Consider the following 19,556-nt stretch of genomic DNA (forward strand, 5'->3'; position numbering starts at 1 on the left):
AAAAAAATTAATTTTTTTTGTCAAACGTCCAATTCATGATGTTCTCACAGAAAAAGCTGCTTTTATTTTTTATAATTAAAACTAAATATTCTCCTTCTACAATGAACTAATGTTTGTTGGAAGCAAAAGCAAAATGTTGTGGAAAAATATGGTTGCCATGTTGGCTATCACTATCACTGTAGCAACTCCTCGAGCCCAAGTTTCATGCCATGCTTTGTAAATGAAAATGACATACAAAAATAAAAAACTACTACACCTTGCTTTATGTTTCTCTCTTTGCCTTTTTGTTGCTTTTTAATTTTAATATAAAATTTTATTTTATAATATGTTATCAGCACGAACCTCTAGTCAAATTCCGCCAAAATTAAATTTTATTAAGAATATGAAAATTTTTCAATCATCAATTGAGCCTAAGATCAATTACGATGATTTATGTCTTATAGATAGTGCTACAACACACACTATTTTAAGAGATAAGAAATACATCTCTTATTTGATAATAAAATAGGCCAATGTTAATATAATATCTGGAAGTACAAGATTAATTTAAGGCTCCAAAAAAGCTAATTTATTATTATTTGGGGGAACAAATTTGACAATTAATGAAGTACTATATTGTAGTAAGTCTCAAAAAAACCTACTGAGTTTCAAAAACACTAGCCAAAATGGCTATTATATTGAGACTACAAATAATAAAAAGATTGAATATCTTGATTGACCTCTGTTCCTTCCTCATTTTCTGCCCTGGCCAGCTGTCTAACACTTCATAGCTTCACCAATGCATCCATAGTGTTTTAGGAACATGTACACACCGTCATCAATGCGTTTAAAATTTAAAAGAGTAAGAAACGAAAAGTCGAATATACTATTTATAAATAAAAAATAATTTTTAACCCCGGTTTAAAAATATAAAATGTAGTAAGAAGATTCGAGAACAAAATCACATCCCGTGTTCAACATATACTATTTATAAATAAAAAATAATTTTAACATATACTATTTATAAACAAAATAATTTTTAACCTCGTTAATTTTTCGCCGAAGGGGCTTTAGGTGAACACCCTGCCACCACTTGGCTCCGCCCCTACCTGCCATATGTATCGACTATGCAATAGATTCTGATTCTGGTTTTTCTTTCACAAAATCACATCTGTTGCACAAGTTGTCACTTCTTTTATGCCAATTATCCTGGGTTTAAGCATGCATTACGTACTGCAGTCCATCCAAAGCCAAGCCACTTTTGATCGTGCTTTTGTTTTCCTTATCGGTAAGTCCTTTTGTAGCTGTTCCTACCTGTCTCTCTTTGCAAGCTATAGCGTCATCTTACTGAAAACTAATCATCCCTATTTCCATAAACTGCAGGTTGCCGCTTTGATTAACATGCTTAAGGAGTTCTATCAGCGTATTCACTCTACTAATCTCCCAGTTATTGATTATCCTTCATACTGGAATTTCCAGTTCCCTCCACTTAGGTACTCTGCACTGGTGCTTTCCTTGTAACTCCAGCACATATAGGTCAGTAAATGTACTTTCCATTTACAAATAAAAGGAAGATGGTTTCCTTTTTAAAAACGGAACTTAGGAAAAGATTGAGCATGACTATTAGCTCTAGGAGAGCTACAAACTGTCGAAGTTTGATCCATGGATTTTGTACTTAGCATTTAGTAGGTGGTGGTTGTTTTTTCTCTTCTAAGGTATAATCCCACGAACTTTTCTCAAGCCTTAAATTCTCAAGTTACTACAGTACTGGAAACATTTCAATGTCTATCCAAACCTCGTTTAGAATCACTAAGAAAACCGAGTTTTAATCGAAGCAGCTTTCCATGGCATTGCATAGTAACATATTGATCATTCAAGTAAAGACCCTAACTCAAAACACAGAGGAAAGAAGACAACATCAGACATCAAAAAGTCATAAACAGCACGTCAGACACTTCCCTTTGATAATAAAAAACTGCAATCCGACACTTCCCCACACTAATAATATAGAACCAAACAGATCTGACATAAAATGCAACTCATAACATCTGAAGATCTAGGAATCAAAAACATGAACTTGCTAATCATCAAGTCCTTTAGAAACTATAATTGCATTAGCAAGAATGAGCTGCTCCCCAAGTCACTCCACATCTATAGCAAAATTGTGATCCGCACTTGCAAGTCATGTGCAAACATCCTTCTGTTTTTTCCACGAAAAATTTGCAATGAGGGCATCTACCCCACTGTTTTGCCTTTGCTAATTCCCTCACCATTAAATCCTCTCTTCCCCTTTCATCAGCATTCAATCTCTGAAACTCTTCACATTCAACCCCACAATGCCACGGGACATAACATTGTGCACAGAACAATCTATGGCATTCAGGACACTCCGATTCCCTAACAATTTCGTCCGAATCGTTCACTAGCATGGCCGAACAATCTTTATACGGACAGTAGAATTTCTGAGAGCCAAGAATGAGCGATTCGCACAAAATTTCATCCCACCTATTACGCACATCTTTAGGAATAATCGAACTACATGTTTCGAAATCAAGAATTGCGTTGCAAGCCACACCTGGACACGTCACAACTTGAACGTTGTCCTGGATTTTGGTCTCTACATGTTTGCAAATGCAATCAGTACAATAAACATGGGTGCAGGTCTCTATCGTGAACATTTCATCAGTTCCTTTTCTCTCTGCACAAATTTCACAGAAACTTAACGACGATTCACCTATTGCACGTTCATTTGCAATTACACATGATGATGCAGGGGAATTGGTTGAGTTTTGAATGAAAATTGTTGATGCAGGGGAATTGGTTGAGTTTTGAATGAAAAATGTTGGTGCAGGGGAATTGGTTGAGTTTTGATTGAAAATTGTTGAAGTCATTATTACTTCTTGATTCTGGAGTTCCTCAGCGTACTTGTCATCTGATATTGTGAAGTTTTCGTCGTTTTGGATTTCGTCAACAAGTAAAGAGAAGTAAAAATCATCACAAGAAAGATCACGAGCCGATTTGTTTGCCACTTGATGAAAGTTTGCCATTTGATGAAAATGATGAGTTATTTGATTCCTATGAACTCGATGAGTGACTTTAACTACTAAGAAGTCGAGTGACTTAACTACTACGCAGTCTAGTCTCATTGGACGTCCAAGTCTTTCACGTCTCTAAGGGCCTGTTTGGAAAGCCACCAAGGTAATTGGAATTAAGTGTAATTACACGTCATTTTGATTACAAGCAATTCTTGGGTTAAGTGAGAATTGTAATCGGTAATCGGTATGAATTACATTCTCCCATTCTCAGGGAGAGGCTGAGAATCTGGTGTAAATTGTAATTACACCCTGTAATTACATAGTTGCTTTTTAATTTCTTTCTTTGTTGTTTTATGTTATTTTAATATATTTTCTATTTTAATTTATTTTTATTATTTTACGTTTTAATTATTTTTATTTTAAAATATATTTTTCTTTTTATATTATTGATCGTTCATTTCCTTTTTTTTCTCATTCCTAACTTTTACTTCTTGTGATTCGATGTAATTGCTCATATTTTTTTTTTGTTTTATTCACTTAGCATAACTATATTATTATTCTAATTTTTAAAACTACGTCTCTTTAGTATTATAAAGAATGAGTCATTAACAAACTTTACATATAATTAGTGATGTTATTAAAGTAAAATTTTATTGTGAATGAGGTTATAGAGTTATATTTTCTCCCTTTCTTTTACATTATATTTACTAAGTTACGTTGCAACTTACTTATGTAACGTTGGAATTTGACATAAGAGTATTATGTTAAACTTTTTTTTGGATTTGAATTTAGGTTATATTTACGATTTTAATCTATTTACTTTAGTGCTATTGACTTGTTATTTCACATTGCATATTGTTTATTTTTCACTTATAATTAATAGATTTTTTATTTTGTCAAACATTTGAATAATGTTATGGTATTATATTTTAAAAAATTATTTTTTTTGGTCAAATATTTAATCCATGATGTTCTCACAAAAAAAGCTGCTTTTAATTTTTATGATTAAAACTAAAATATTCTCCTTCTACAATGAACTGATGTTTGTTTGGAGGTAAAAACAAAATGTTGTGGAAAAATATGGATGCCATGTTGGCTATCACTGTAGCAACTCCTCTGGCTAAATGAAAATGACATCCAAAAATAGAAAAGTGCTACGCCTTGCTTTCTCTTTCTCTCTTTGCCTTTTTGTTGCTTTTTAATTTTAGTACACAATTTTATTTTACAACATGTTATCAGCATAAAGCTTTAATCAAATTTCGCCAAAATTAAATCTTATTAAGAATATGGAAATTCCACAGTCATCAGTTGGACTCAAGATCAATTACGATAATTTATGTCTTATAGATAGTGCTACAATGCACACTATTTTAAGAGATAAGAAATACTTCTCTTATTTGGTAATGAAAGAGGTTAATGTTAATACAATATCTAGAAGTACAAGATTAATTGACGGCTTCGGAAAAGCTAATTTATTATTATTCGGGGGAACAAATTTGGCAATTAATGAAGCACTATATTGTAGTAAGTCTCAAAGAAGCTATTGAGTTTGAAAGACATTAAAATTATCTATCATATTGAAATCTAAATGATGAAAAGATTAAATATCTTTATATTACTACAATGATGTCGGAAAAAATTTGTGCTAAAAGTTATCTTTCTTAAAAGCTTATACATATTACACAAGTATTTGCATGGTTGAAACGCATGCCATAGTAAATCAGAAATTTACTAATTCAAATGATTTTATTATTTGGCATGATCGGTTTGGCCATCCTGGTCCTAATATGATGCGTAAAATAATTGAGAATTCATGCGGGCACTCTTTGAAGAACCAGAAGATTCTTCAATTCAAGGAATTCTCTTGTGCTGCATGTTCTCAAGGCAAATTAATTACTAGACCATCAACAATTAAAGTCAGGGTTGAATCCCTTGCATTTCTGGAACGTATACAGAGTGACATTTCATGCTGCAGGAGTTTGTGCTACTTAAATTTGGTGATTTAAGCTTAATTTTGGATGAAATCATGGAAAAAACTAAATTCATTAAATGAACCTCAAGAATCATTTTAATTCTTCATATATAATTTATGCTAAAAAAAATTAATCCTCATTTAAAAAGTGTAATTTATACTCCATCCGTGCCAATTTAAGTATTTTCTTTTTCTTTTTGGCCAGTCTAAAAAATAGGGCCTATTTCTATATTAGATAAGTTGACAATTCAAACATCTACATGAAAAGTTTATAACCACAAGATTCTAAGTATAATTTAGTATTATACACATCTTAAATTTAGGACCACAAAATTCAAAAGTCTCTTTATTTCTTAAACTCTGTGCCTAGTTAAATTAAGACACTTCAGTTAGGACGGAGGAGTAGTACTATTTGTATAGTTTTTAAATATCTTAATTTTAATTTGAATATTAAGTTGATCTAATTTAATTTAGCTTCAAAGTTTAGTTAAATTAACTCTTGCTAACAAGTGCCACAATAAGTTGAAATGAAGAGCAATTAGTAAGATCTAAAAAATATTCCCGTTACAAATGAAAATGTGGCTCCTCAGTACCTAAATTTTACCAAAATGTATAATGACAAATATTTTAAAGGGTAATATAATACTCCCTCCGATTCTTATGATATGGTGTTTTTATTTACGCCTAGAGAGTAGGAAGCGTTTTCACTAAATTTTCCTTAATTAAATAGTCGCAATTTAATATAATTCGTTGATTATGTAAAAATCTTTTATCTAAATAAGAATAAATTTGAAAGAATAAAAAAAATAGCTATTAATTTTTTCTAGATTATGTAAAATTATTTATATCGAACTAAGTATAAAAGTTAAAATACCATACGATATAAATTTGAGAGACTTAGGGGCTAAGAAAGATTCACAAAAAACTGCAGGGCCCCACGTGAAATAGACTAAAGAAAAGGAATTAAATGTTAAAAGTGAGATAGGCAAAGAAAAGGGTCGTAGCAGCCACGTGTAACCATCAACCAATCAAACTTCTTGTATTTGGAATGTGAGGACGACAAAAGTTGCATATTCCTTCTTATTTTAATCTCACTCGTGATATTTCATGCTGCAGAAGTCTGTGTTACTTAAATGTGATGATTTAAGCTTAATTTTAGACGAAATTAAGGAAAAAATTAAATTCATTAAATGAACCTCAAGAATCATTTTAGTTCTTCATATATAATTTATGCTTAAAAATATTAATCCTTATTTAAAAAGTGTAATTTATATTTCGTCTGTGCCAATTTAAGTATCTTACTTTCCTTTTTGATCAGTCTAAAAAAGAGTGCCTATTTCTATATTAGGTAAGTTGATAATTCAAACATCTACATGACACGTTTATAACCACAAGATTCTAAGTATAATTTAGTACATTATACACATCTTTAATTTAGGACCACAAAATTCAGAAGTCTCTTTATTTCTTAAAGTTTGTGCCTAATTAAATTAAGACACTTAAGTTGGGACGGAGGAGTAGTACTTTTTGTATAGTTTTTAAATATCTTAATTCTAATTTAAAATATTAAGTTAATCTAATTTAATTTAACTTCAAAATTTAGTCAAATTAACTCTTGGTGACAAGTGCCACATAAGTTGAAATGAAGCGAGAGTAATTAGTAAGATCTAATAAATATTCCCGTTAGAAATGAAAATGTGGCTCCACAGTTACCTAAATTTTACCAAAATGTACAATGACAATGTCACGCCCCGAACCATGGCCTAGGCGTAACACGACACTCGTGCATGCCACTTCGTGCGATCGAGCGAACCACATGACTTGTCGAGTCATACGGGATACGAATCGATGCGAATATAAAGTAAACATGCATGAATTGTGAAAACATGGAGTTCAACAATCATAAGTTTGAAAATATTATTATTAAATCATGAACGCGGAACTATGGTAATGTAGCCATTGAGGCTAACTCAATTGAACATGACAACTAACTAGTCTATGAAACCTCTAACACGAATCCGATCGTTAAACGTTCACCGAGACAAGGCCCCGCATACCTTAAATGCATAATCGACATAGATAAGTAAAGACACGACCGAAATGAGATGGGGCTCACCAAAAGCGATACGAGCAATATCCTAACGAGCAAATCGATGTCCTCAGAATCAATACCGTATCGTGAAATGCAGCTCCCGGCAATAAAGGACGTCGTCAAAGACATCGAATGTATTGTATATAAAACAACCGAATGAAATAAACGTGGGACATGAAAGTAACACGATAAGGATGAAACCGAAACCGAAACCTGGTAATGAACGCATTAATTATCTAACATGAACATGAATGCGTATATAACATGAGTAAAAGCATTTTAAGTTGGGAGGGCATTAATATAACCGAATAACCACCACGTTAACACGTGGCGTCCGATCTCTGCCCGAGGCCGGCTAAGCCATCTTATACCCTGCCGGGGTACAAGACATGAACATGACATGAATGGATCCAAATCCCTCAATGGGAAAAACATGAAGGAATCGTCCTAACTGGGCGGAGCGATCCTTATCCTACGGTGGCAAACGTAGTTTCGGTTCGAGCCTTCTCGTAATCGTGCAACTCCCAAAAACACGAACATGATATAGTTGGCTAAGCCCGATTTTCGTGTGAAATAACTTGTAAACAACTTGTAATCATGATTTCACGAAATAACTTGTAAACATGGTTTCGTTAAATAGCTTTATATTTGGCATGATGTATCTTGAATCATGGCGTGAAGATAATTATATAATACAATTGCATGAAAACTTGTAGACAGTAGGATATTCATAAAAAAAGCATTTTTATTTAAAAACATGCACGCAAGAACCATACGGAATACGAGATATGGGTTTTCATGGATTACGGACGATTCTCAATAATAAAAATGAAATATCAAGAACACAACAATGAGATTATATCACAAAGCTTAAAATAATATAGTACGGACCTAGGGTTATCACAAACACGTGCTAGAACCCTAGTTTTTGGAGAACTTGCGTGTAATCTGCCAAGAAGGGCGTGGAAGAACAATGATGTTCCCACACGTAGATAGAAACCCTACATACCTTAGTCGCTCCAAAACTTGAAGAAAAGGTCTGAACTTTGAAGAAGAAACCAAAGCTTTGAACTTGAAACCTTGAGAAGAGTTTTCACCGATTTTCGTAGCTACTGTTCGTGGCTCAAAGGGTACTTCTCCGGACCTCCAAATCCAATCTCCACCGTTCAAATTTTAGACTTACATGTTATAAAAATACTCAGTTAAAATTTGGGCTCGATCCAACAGTTAGATTACCGGGAAACACTAATCAATATGGATTGGTTTGGAGTGAAAGTCAATAAAAATACTGATTTTCTCTAACTCTTTACAACTCTTGATTTTTATAGTAGTACCGGGGTGATGGATTTATTCTAGTGTTTAGAAATGATGTAACCTTATAGAATTCAAAGATTCTTGATTGAAAGATTTACACTTAAAGAAACCTCAAGAAACAAGATTGTCAAACAAAACTCTTGAAGGTTTCTTGATTGCAAGAATGATTTTCTTGCGGTTTTTGAAGGATTGAAGTGTCTAGATTCTTTAGGGATTGAGGTAGAAAGAGTATGAACAGCATCTTAGGGTTTATAATAGTGTTAGGGACGTTTTTACTTCATATAATAATAACATAAGGAGTCCCAATTGGAGTAGGAAAAGGCTAAAAACGTAGCCCAAAATATGAAAATTTTGCTCTGACCAGCGTTAGTAAAATAGGCATAACTCTTAGTACAGAGCTCCTTTTGAGCTCCAAAAGATACCGTTGGAAAGATATTTCCAAGGGATACAACTTTCATGTTTTAAGTTTTTGCAAATTCTCAACGAATAAAGGGGTTAAGGGTGCCCGGTTCACATCGGCCATTCTTGCAAAACGCACAAACTTTCAAATTCTCCGCTAAACTCCAACAATACAAGTCTAACCTTTGTTCTAAAATACGGGATGTAACAAACTTGATTAGTTTTCAAAATACTTTCTACACCTCCCATCATGGTTTCATTACATCATCATCTTACGAGTCAAACCTTAGCCCGAAGGTACGAGGTGTTACAGACAAATAATTTAAAGGGTAATCTAATACTCCCTTTGATTCATATGATATGGTGTCTTTATTTGCGCCTAGAGAGTAGAAAGCGTTTTCACTAAACCATCCTTAATTAAATAGTCGCAATTTAATATAATTCATTGATTATGTAAAAATTCATTTATCTAAATAAGAGTAAATTTAAAAGAATAAAAAAATAGCTATTAATTTTTTCTTGATTATGTAAGACTATGTATTTTGAACTAAATATAAAAGTTAAAATATCGTACAATATAAATTTGAGGAACTTAGGGGCTAAGAACGATCCACAAAAAACTGCAGGGCCCCACGTGAGATAGATTGAAGAAAAGGAATTGAGTGTTAAAAGCGAGATAGGTAAAGGGAAAGGGCAGTAGCAGCCACGTGTAACCATCAACCAATCAAACTTCTTGTATTTGGAATGTGAGGAAGACAAAACTTGCATATTCCTTATTATATATAATAGCAAAGTAATATTTACTAAGTTATATTGGAACTTACTTATGTAACGTTGGAATTTGACATAAGAGTATTATGTTAATTTTTTTTTTTAGATTTGAATTTAGGTTATATTTTTGATTTTAATTTATTTGCTTTAGTACTATTGAGTTGTTATTTCACATTACATGCTGTTTATTTTTTACTTAGAATTGATAGATTTTTTAATTTTTCAAACATTTGAATAATGTTATGGTATTATATTTAAATTTTTTAATTTTTTTGTCAAACATCCAATCCATCATGTTCTCACAAAAAAAAAAAGCTTCTTTTAATTTGTATAATTAAAACTAAAATATTATATTTGAAAAATATATATCAATTATTTTTTACGATATTTGTTACAAGTATATGATTATTAATTAATATATTTTTAAGAAATAATGTGTTGTTAAATACATAATCTAATATCATTTATAAAGGCACATATTTTGTAAATATTTAATTTTAATTTTTTTATAATTAAATATTATTTTTAAATTAATATTTGTGTAATTACATCAGGCAACCAAAACAAGACGCTTTGTAATTACACTATAATTATGTTATGACAACCAAACAGTACGCTTGTAATTACACTATAATTATGTTATGACAACCAAAACAATCGCTTGTAATTACACTGTAATAAGAAACAAAGACATTTAAAAAAGAAAAGACAAAACAAAAAATTTAATATAAAAAGAAATAACGAATGAAGACATCAGAAATACATTCAATACAGCCGTTTCTAGCATTTTTTAAGGGTTAATTAGTTGGAAACTTGAGATAAAAGTGGGTTTATTTTGGATAAATGTGGCTACTATTGAAACATTAATTTTTGTGTTAAGAATATGTGAGGTTGTTTTTAACACTGTATGGCCTATGCTGTGTTTTCCCTTACTGGGCACTTATGATGGACACTAGTCTAGGAACCAGCCCAGCACTGGTGAAAATGGTAAATTTGTTCCTGGTCGTTCCAAACTGGGCCTATTGCCCCATGTAACATTGTATCATGATCATATTTTAAGATAAATATTGAAAAGAATAAATAACAATTTGGAATGTATAATACTTATAGTACGAAATGCAAATTTATAACATAATAATGCAACTGAAATAGCATAATGATTCTCGAAAATAACAAAGGTAGAGTATTAAACCGATATCTTTAAAAGTTTAGGGGTCAAATGTGAGTGTTTGTTCGATATTGAAAAACGGGTTGGTTTTGAGAAAGCAACATTATATGCTTTCGTTTTTTGTGGGAATATTTATTTACTTCCAAGACAAATTTGCATTTAGAACAAAACACCATTAAGTTTTTGGTTTTAAAATTCTTGAAAGACCACAGTAAAATTGTCACACATTAAAAAGGGGATTAAGGCTAAATCTAGTCGAGTGAACAAAATAGCTTTTATGTTGCACCCGTAAATGCATGATATCACACAAATAGTACCAAAAGGACATTTGAAGTATATACCACATTTTAAGCAATTGAAGTTCTTGCATTCAAATTTACATACATTTTCCTCCTTTTCCCAATCGGTTAATTAATTTTGACCAAAGAGGCAGGTGGTTGAACGTACAAATACAATTCAAAGAACATATTATGTAACTTTTAATAAAAAGTAATTTGTCTTCGATTTAGTTATTATCTCCAATAAAGCTGAAGCCAAAAGTATTAATTTGGATATCCAGCAGCTAGTTTAGCTCTCAAGTCCTTTCTAAGGATTTTGCCAGCTGGAGATTTAGGAACAGCATCCACAAAAAATACCCGCTTTATCCTCTTATAAAATATCACCTGGAAATGCAATTTTAAAAACAAAAATGAGAAGGTCATTTTATGAACTACAATATTATTTTCTCAGTTTAAAAGGGTAAAAGGACACGTCTATAGTTAAAGGTTGTAATGAGCTAAAACAAACTGTTTTGGAGGATTTATAATTTTCCCTAAAATGAATCCACTTAGCATATTTCTACCTTATACTAGCCATGACTAAATCAATGCTTTTATGTTCGTGGACCACATTTAGAACATTTTTAGTCCAAATATGAGATAGGTTGCGGCTACGGTCAAAATTCAAACTTGACTAATTTCAATATACGAAGGAAATGTCAAATGGATGAAACTTTTTCTTTATCATTATTGTCGCTTGTAGTTGACACCTAACATTAGGACATTTTAAAAATATTTAAATTGATTTAATTTTGAAATATATACCTAAGGAATAGTTCTAAGTGTGAGTTCTCCTAAGATTCATCTAATGAGTTAAATCATGTTCTCAATTAAAAAAAATACCTAGTAATTATATCAAGTGAAGGTCCGCAAAAACAATTTTTCCTTTCGTTTTAGTTTTCCTCTTACTATTACTTTAGGAAGGATATAATCCCAAATTTTTTTGTCAAATAAAAAAAATAAAAATAAATTACACTAACCTGCTTTGATACGAATTCCTTCACCTCATCTTCAGTAATAGTGGATCCAATTTTTCTAACAACAAATGCCACTGGAACTTCTCCCGCTTGCTCGTCCTTCATGCTGCGGAAATTGAAACAATTAAGTAATTATTAGAATTTAGACAGCCGTTGCATTAGCATGCTGCACCATGGATGCTATCTTAATTTAAATATAAATCTTACAAAAATATCAATCACATGCACGTACACACACATATATATATATTTCAAGCGCGAAATTAATGAGACTTACGGAACAACAGCAGCATCGGAAATGTTGGGATGGTTGAGGAGAAGGGCTTCAAGTTCAGCAGGTGCAACTTGAAATCCTTTGTATTTTATAAGTTCCTTTAATCGATCCACAATGAAAAGTTCATCATCGTTGTCAATATAACCAATGTCACCCGTATGTAACCATCCTTCTTTGTCTATTGTTCGTGCAGTGGCCTCCGGGTCATTTAGGTAACCTGTATACAAAGTTCACATCAACTACATATTAATCAAACATCTAGAAAGAAAAACTTAAAAATAATGATTTTTATAATATATAGAAAAGTGTGATAACATTGAGCTTTAGAATTTTTAGGTTAAGTTTTTGGGACCAAAAGGAAAAAGCTTTCATCATTTCCTTATTATTTTTGTTGGTGTGGTAAGATCAATTGTTTCGTTCAAGTATGTTGTGCTGTGGCCCACCAAAATCACTCGAGGTTATCGTTGTGACTTGTGAATCGTGACATACACTTTATGGGTTAGTCGTACCAAATTTATAATCAGTGGTGGAAACACCTTGAATGATAGATATCATTATCGATCTAAAATTTTAATTTTGTATGTATATGTAAATAACGTTTATTGTATATATATATATATATGCACTTTATTATATGCCGGCCCACTTGAAAAATCATACACTATAAATATTTATTTGGGATGTGTTCAAAGGTTCAAATGTATAGATAGATACAGTTGTGCCACAAATCAGAAAGGAAATTGTAGTGGTGGGAAACTTAGGTGCTCCTTGGTTGTATTGTGTTGTTGGTTAATGGTAATATAGCCTTGGAATCTCATAGTCCCAAATTTAAAAATGTGTAATTATAAGTTGAGTCATAATAATAAGTTGTTATCGCTTGGGCGAATTTTTTCGAATGTCAATAGCTGTATCGCTACCAATTTATAAAACGAGAATAACGGAAAAATGAAAAATTGAAAGAAAGAAAAAAAAAATAGCAAAAATGAGTGGACGATCAGAAGAAGATAAAGCTAATCAAGTGTGTGGGGATGGAAGATATTGGCTCCCATTAATGTGTTAGTGGAAGAATAGAAGCTCCATTTTCTTTTTGTCATTTTTCTACGGAAAAGGTGCAGATAATGGGATCAAATCAACACAATGAGAACGACTGTCTACTAAACCGGACCATGGACATAAAAATATAATCGTTAATTTATTTTTTTTAAATATGAGATTTGTCATCTTTGAAATAAAGACTGCAACTGTGTATATAACTTAAACTCGTTTAAATATAATAAAACGCACCTTTCATGATCTGGTCCCCTCTAATACAAATTTCTCCAGATTGGTTTCTGGGAAGAGAAATGCCAGTATCAGGATCCACAATTTTCATCTCAGCATTTCTCACAACTGTACCACATGCTCCTGATTTTATTTCAAAGCCTTCTTTTGCAAATGCCAAACACATTGCAAGCACTGGTCCGGCTTCTGTCATCCCATAACCCTATAATGTATGAACCAAATCACAATCAGTCATTATTTTTGCCGTATTTGATAATTTCACATATTAGGTAAGTGCCTTTATAAATTATAATTATGACTCGGGAAATCACTATCGTATGTGCCTTAAATAATTGCATCGACAAAATGTACAATCAGCTGTCATTTCCATATGGCAATTGCTACTAGAGTACATTTCTAGTAACAATTTAAGTTATATATAATGACAGTTTGTATCATTTATATGATTTGACATCTTATAATAAGTTACTTAGCGTTTAATTTAAGCTACCAATCAAATATTTATTATATAATTATTTGTTATTACCTATTAATTGACTTGATAGTATAAATATTCTTTAATTGACTTGATAGTATAAATATTCTTTACACAAGAATAAGAAAAAGGCAGTTGCTTTATTGAAATATTTTCTACTCCTAATTGATGGCCTCTTTTCAGCAACTTGAGATTAGACGTTAACCAACCACAAGGGAATTTCTAGGGAAAAAATTAGGAAGTTCCTAAAAAAGGAAAAAAAACATAAAAGGTGTTTAATTTTGCAAATTAGCGAATGAAAAGCCTTACATGTGACACTAATTAATCCTATATCATTATTGTAAGAATATTCAGCAATTAAGTAAATTCAGCAATTAAGTAACCATGTGCATTGAGATCTGAACTTTGATTAACTCAAATCGAAATCAACAAATAATTTTATATTATATTCTAGATATAAAGACGAGAAACGCCAGCCCACATGTGAACAATTATACGAAAATATTAAGGAAGAAGCTAGGAAATGAGAATCTTACTTGACCAAGTTTAGCATTAGGAAATTTGGCTCGAACAGCGTCTTCAACTTCCTTTCCTAATGGTGCACCCCCCGACATAACGGTTCTTACTGATGAAAGATCGTAATTATCAACCATTGGACTCTTAGCAATGGCCAAAACAATTGGTGGCACAAATGGCCCTATTGTGACCTTGTAATTTTGTATCAATTCCAAGAATGGAACAATATCAAATTTCTGCATAATCAGAATGGCTGCACCAATCCTTAACCCACATAGCAAAATGGAGTTGAGGGAGTAGATATGAAACAAGGGCAACACACAAAGCATCACGTCCTCACTGTGGATATACAAATTAGGATTTTCACCATCAACTTGTTGAGCCACGCTTGTGACAAGCCCCTTGTGTGTCAACATCACCCCTTTAGGTAAACCGGTTGTCCCAGAGGAATACGGCAACGCCACCACGTCATCTGGCTGGATTTCTACCTGTTGAGAAATAATATAATTAAGCAACTAAATATGTGCTATCTCTAACAGCTTAAACATTTAGATGAAATGATTGCACAACTCAACATGTTATCCAAGCAGATAGAAATTCTTGATTTAGGCCTCAGCACCACCCAAAAAGTAGAGAATCAACAATTTGACTTTTAAACGAATAAGCAACTTCAAAGCTCCCGTCCACCCCCAACAAATTAAGGTAAAGTGTTCATTCATACCAATATTTTCACACGTTTGACCAGTTAAAAAGAATCAAGCCCGTTAGTGAGGGACGTATCTCAACTTAATAGAATAACAACTAAAATGTGTTCTCTCCAATAGCTTAAAGATTTATATAAGGTGGTCACACAACTAAACATGGTACCATAGCAGGTATAGATCATCATTTTAGACCTTAGAGCGGCCCAAAAAGCTGAAAAATAATTTTGTCTAACAATTTAAACTTGTAGATGAGATAGTCACACAATTTAACACTACCTCAGGGATATCGTGCTCATCGGCCTGAGTTAGCTCGGAGAAGTGGAAACAACCCTCCGGGGCCGAGTCGATGCACGCGATCTTCACATCATTCTCCAACGCATAATCCTTCACCTTGTTCACATGGCACCCTTGTGTGACAATGATCTTAGCATTAGAAGCCTTGGCTTGTTTCACAACTTCAGCAGACGTAAACAAAGGATTGGCCATTGTTGAAATAGCTCCAAGGTACGATGCACCAATGAAAGCAAATACAAATTCTGGAGAATTGGGCAATAAGATCATGATAGTGTCCTTTTGTTGGATCCCAAATTTCTTGTGAAGGCCGGCCGCAACTTTTCTTGAACTGAGGTCAACATCAGCGTACGTGTAAATTTGATTGTTGGCTCCATTGATTAAACAAGGACGTGAACTGAATTCTGAAATGTTTTCGAAGCAATAAGTGTGTAATGGAAGATGATTCGGGATGTAAATATCAGGGAGCTTTGATCGGAAAATTATATCAACTTGTTTTGTTTCCCTCTCCATCGTCATATTTGTTATTACTTAGTTTGAGAATGGCGAAGCAAAAAAAAAAAAAGTAGTGATATAGTTTGAGAAAAATTTGGACACGCCAAGAGCTAAAAAAAAAGTGGTTAGACTTTTAGGTGTCCTGAAGATGAATGTTCAAAAGTGGAGTATAAATATGACTCTGTCGTTGAAGACGTGAAGCCAAACTTGGGAGTTGGTGAGAAGGACTTGATGGGAATTTAGGGTTGTTTAGGGGTAGTTTCATGGAACTTATTTTATTTTCTTGCGTTTTCTTTGGGATATCAGAAATGTGAGAATATGAAGAGGTGTGGTTGGTGAAAGTGGTTCTTTGATAAGGATTTAGGTCCAATAGTTAGGTGGTAGGGAAGGGGGTACTCAAAGTTGACCTTCAAAAAATGTAGTAAGACTTTTTCCACGTAATGAATTTCACCTACCGCAATATGCCGGAACGGGGTGGTTGATGGCCCACGGACGGTGACATTTTCACCTACTGATTTACCCATAATATTATGATAAATGAGTTTTAGATAACTATATGTAAGGAGGTGTTACATAAAACATGATCAATAACCTAAAAAGGGTAGTAGGTGATCATTACCACTGATTTATAACATATTAAATTTAATCTAATTTATACCTAGACTAATATATATAGTGTAAAACTAAAATTCCTTCGCTATTAGCGTATAAATCTTAAACTCATCATAAATTTAGTTGTTTATTTCACAGTTATAGACATTCGATATATTGAATATTGTGGCTCGACTAATTTTAACTTGCGTGTCGTGGGACTCATAAAGGGGGAAATGCTCCCTAGTCCCTACCCATAATTTCTCCATTTTTCAAGATTCTAATTAGAGATATTTAATTAAGGGTAGAGGGATCTCATCCATCCCACTATATTTGTTGATTGTATACGGAAGATGCTAAAAAAAATCATATATATTGCTAAACCTGCAGCTCATCGAAAGCTTAGGACTTGCTACAACTTGGCCTCATATTATTCGTGACTTCAATTTAAAAAAATAAACAGTAACTCTTTATACTAAGTTTTCCTACCGTAGTCTAGCATGGCCTCAAAAATTGTAGAAAGATAATATGATATTTCATTTATTAAGTGGCAAAATTAAACGAGTCAACGTCTTATTCGTCAAAAGATTTTTGTTTCTTAGAGTAGAGAACTAACAAAACTTCAGTTCATCAATTACTTGATTGACGAGGAATCTCATCCCTGCGAAGCCGCCAGCAAAGCGTGAAGGAGCTGAAAATCTATGCTTAAAAACTATTTTGGCTAAAATGCACCTAAAATAAGTCAATCCAAAACAGGCTCTAAATAAAAATAAAAAATAAAACAAAAAACAAAAACCAAATACAAAATAGTAATTATCCGAATTTCCTAAATGAAAAGAGGTCTCTCAAGTAAAAATGTAAAATAATGTTCTGTAAACTAGTATAAATTATCGAAATATATTGACGGGTTAATTGAGTAGAAGTTGGCTATTCACTAATGAACTGTGACTAATTTCATTTTCTTAGCTCCTTCGTGGAACTCATGGCACTATTAACCTTAATAATTCCTTCTGTGGCTAATCGAAATATATTGACGATTTGTCATTATTTTGTAGGGGGGGATAGAACTTCTGTGGCTATTCTATATCAATGTTTACTGGATTTCTCTGCTGTATCAGGATTGGTGGCAAATAAAGATAAAAGCTCTATCTACTTTGGCGAAGTGAAAGATGAACAACAAAGATTGATTCTGATAGACCTTGGATTTCCCAAAAGTGAAAGGCCTTTTAGATATTTAGGAGTCCCTCTGAGTACTAAGAGGATCTCAATTGCATAGTGCCAACCCCTGCTAGACAAGATGCTTGGAAGAATCTCTAGCTGGACCACAAAGTTCCTATCTTATGCAGGAAGAGTCCAGTTGATAAAGAATGTGCTCTTTTCTATTCAGGTGTTCTGGTCCCAATTGTTTGTATTGCCTACAAAGATCATAAAGTTGGTAGACTCTACTTGTAGAAGATTTCTCTGGACAGAAGGAGTTGACTTGTCAAAAAAAGCTCTGTTGGCTCGGGACAGAGTATGCATGCCACAAGCTGCAGGAGGTTTAAATATTCTAGATGTCAAGACATGGAATAGGGCTGCTATCAGTAAACTCCTATGGAACATATGCAAGAAGAAGGATAAGTTGTGGGTGAGATGGATCCATATGTACTATATCAAGGGGCAGATGGAGAGAAATATAGCAGAAGAAAAGAAAATCGGAGGCTTTCCTCGCTTTAAGATCGTTAACCAAGATCGAAACATTCAACCAAAAAGAAGGGAAGTGTTGGAAAGGAAGTGTTTTACTTGAATTGCTGAATCGCTTTCTGTGGGTTGTGTTAGGTTAACTTGGCCGATTACAAATGTTCGGCGCCACTCTATTTATACTTTGTCTAGGGATGATTACAGATATTATTCTAGATACATTCATAAAAAAAATGTAGTTACTCTTATCTCCTACCACTATTCTAGACTATCATGATATTATTCTAGATACAAAACGATCTAGATAATTCTATCCTCAACTACAGATATCTAAGTGTCTAGAATTTCTAGACATTTCCTAAATACAATATATATCAAAGATATTACATTATAACTTTCTAGAAACTCTTCTAAATATCTATGATATTTTTGTTCTTCCAAAAAATTAACTTTAATTTTTCACACTCCCCCTTAAAGTAATTTTTTGGAAGCTATCCCGAACTTGTCGAAAACTCGTATGAAGCTTTTGAGCGTGCCATGGTGAAGATCTCAACAATATTTTCCCGACAATCGCCTCCCTACTCGAAATGATGATGGTTTTCCGCTAATAATCGGGTCTCCAAAGAAACATGAATTCGTCTTGATAAAATTTTCATCTCTTTGTGCGGACTCGACAATATTTCTTTTTGCCCTTTGTGAACCACGTGAATCATCTTCATGTTGAGTTTCACATTCTTGAGTTTCCAGACTCCCCCTTCCTCTTAGCTCCTTGACAATTGTGTTATCTGGAGAAGCATCTGAGTCGATGACGTTCTGACCATGAATACCCTTTTCAGTTAATTTTCAACACCAACATAGATCCACTTCATTAGATTCCCTTTCCATTCCTCAATAAATTGTTTGGCAAACTTCGAGCTTCCAAAGATCATACTTGCTTCGTATCTCCACAATAAATCGAGCCTTGAAGGTCAACCTTTTCATTTATTTGACCGTCGGCTTCTTTTCGCTTCCGGTATTTAATCTAAGCTAGTGATTGACTCTGATACGATAGATGATTGACCAGAGACTTCAACTTCCACTACAACTCCCTCAATGCTTTTTCCAGAATGGTCACCATTGTCATATATAGTTTTAGAAACTTCCTGCTCAGGATCTACTTCAACATCATCCATGTCTAGACTTTTATTACCAATTTTAGGATGTGCTTCGTTGATTTCCTCAATAG

General features: G+C 33.1%; 2 protein-coding genes across 2 annotated transcripts; both read right to left on the reverse strand.

Moving 5' to 3' along the window:
• Window positions 1–1,562: 1,562 nt before the first annotated feature.
• LOC132052282 (E3 ubiquitin-protein ligase RSL1-like) lies at window positions 1,563–3,104 on the reverse strand. Its single transcript, XM_059443754.1, has 2 exons — window positions 2,820–3,104; window positions 1,563–2,780 (listed from the first exon to the last, which is right to left on the reverse strand). Exons 1-2 carry the CDS (start codon window positions 3,024–3,026, stop codon window positions 2,094–2,096), a joined length of 894 nt encoding a protein of 297 aa, XP_059299737.1. The 5' UTR covers window positions 3,027–3,104; the 3' UTR covers window positions 1,563–2,093.
• A 7,940-nt stretch (window positions 3,105–11,044) lies between these two features.
• Window positions 11,045–16,169, reverse strand: LOC132052291 (4-coumarate--CoA ligase 2). The gene is made up of 6 exons (XM_059443773.1): window positions 15,551–16,169; window positions 14,591–15,058; window positions 13,583–13,781; window positions 12,302–12,515; window positions 12,028–12,130; window positions 11,045–11,392 (listed from the first exon to the last, which is right to left on the reverse strand). The coding sequence occupies exons 1-6, from the start codon at window positions 16,082–16,084 to the stop codon at window positions 11,273–11,275; spliced, it is 1,638 nt and encodes a 545-aa protein (XP_059299756.1). The 5' UTR covers window positions 16,085–16,169; the 3' UTR covers window positions 11,045–11,272.
• Window positions 16,170–19,556: the final 3,387 nt, after the last annotated feature.

Source organism: Lycium ferocissimum, chromosome 4, assembly GCF_029784015.1.
Source record: "Lycium ferocissimum isolate CSIRO_LF1 chromosome 4, AGI_CSIRO_Lferr_CH_V1, whole genome shotgun sequence".
Lineage (NCBI taxonomy): Eukaryota > Viridiplantae > Streptophyta > Magnoliopsida > Solanales > Solanaceae > Lycium > Lycium ferocissimum.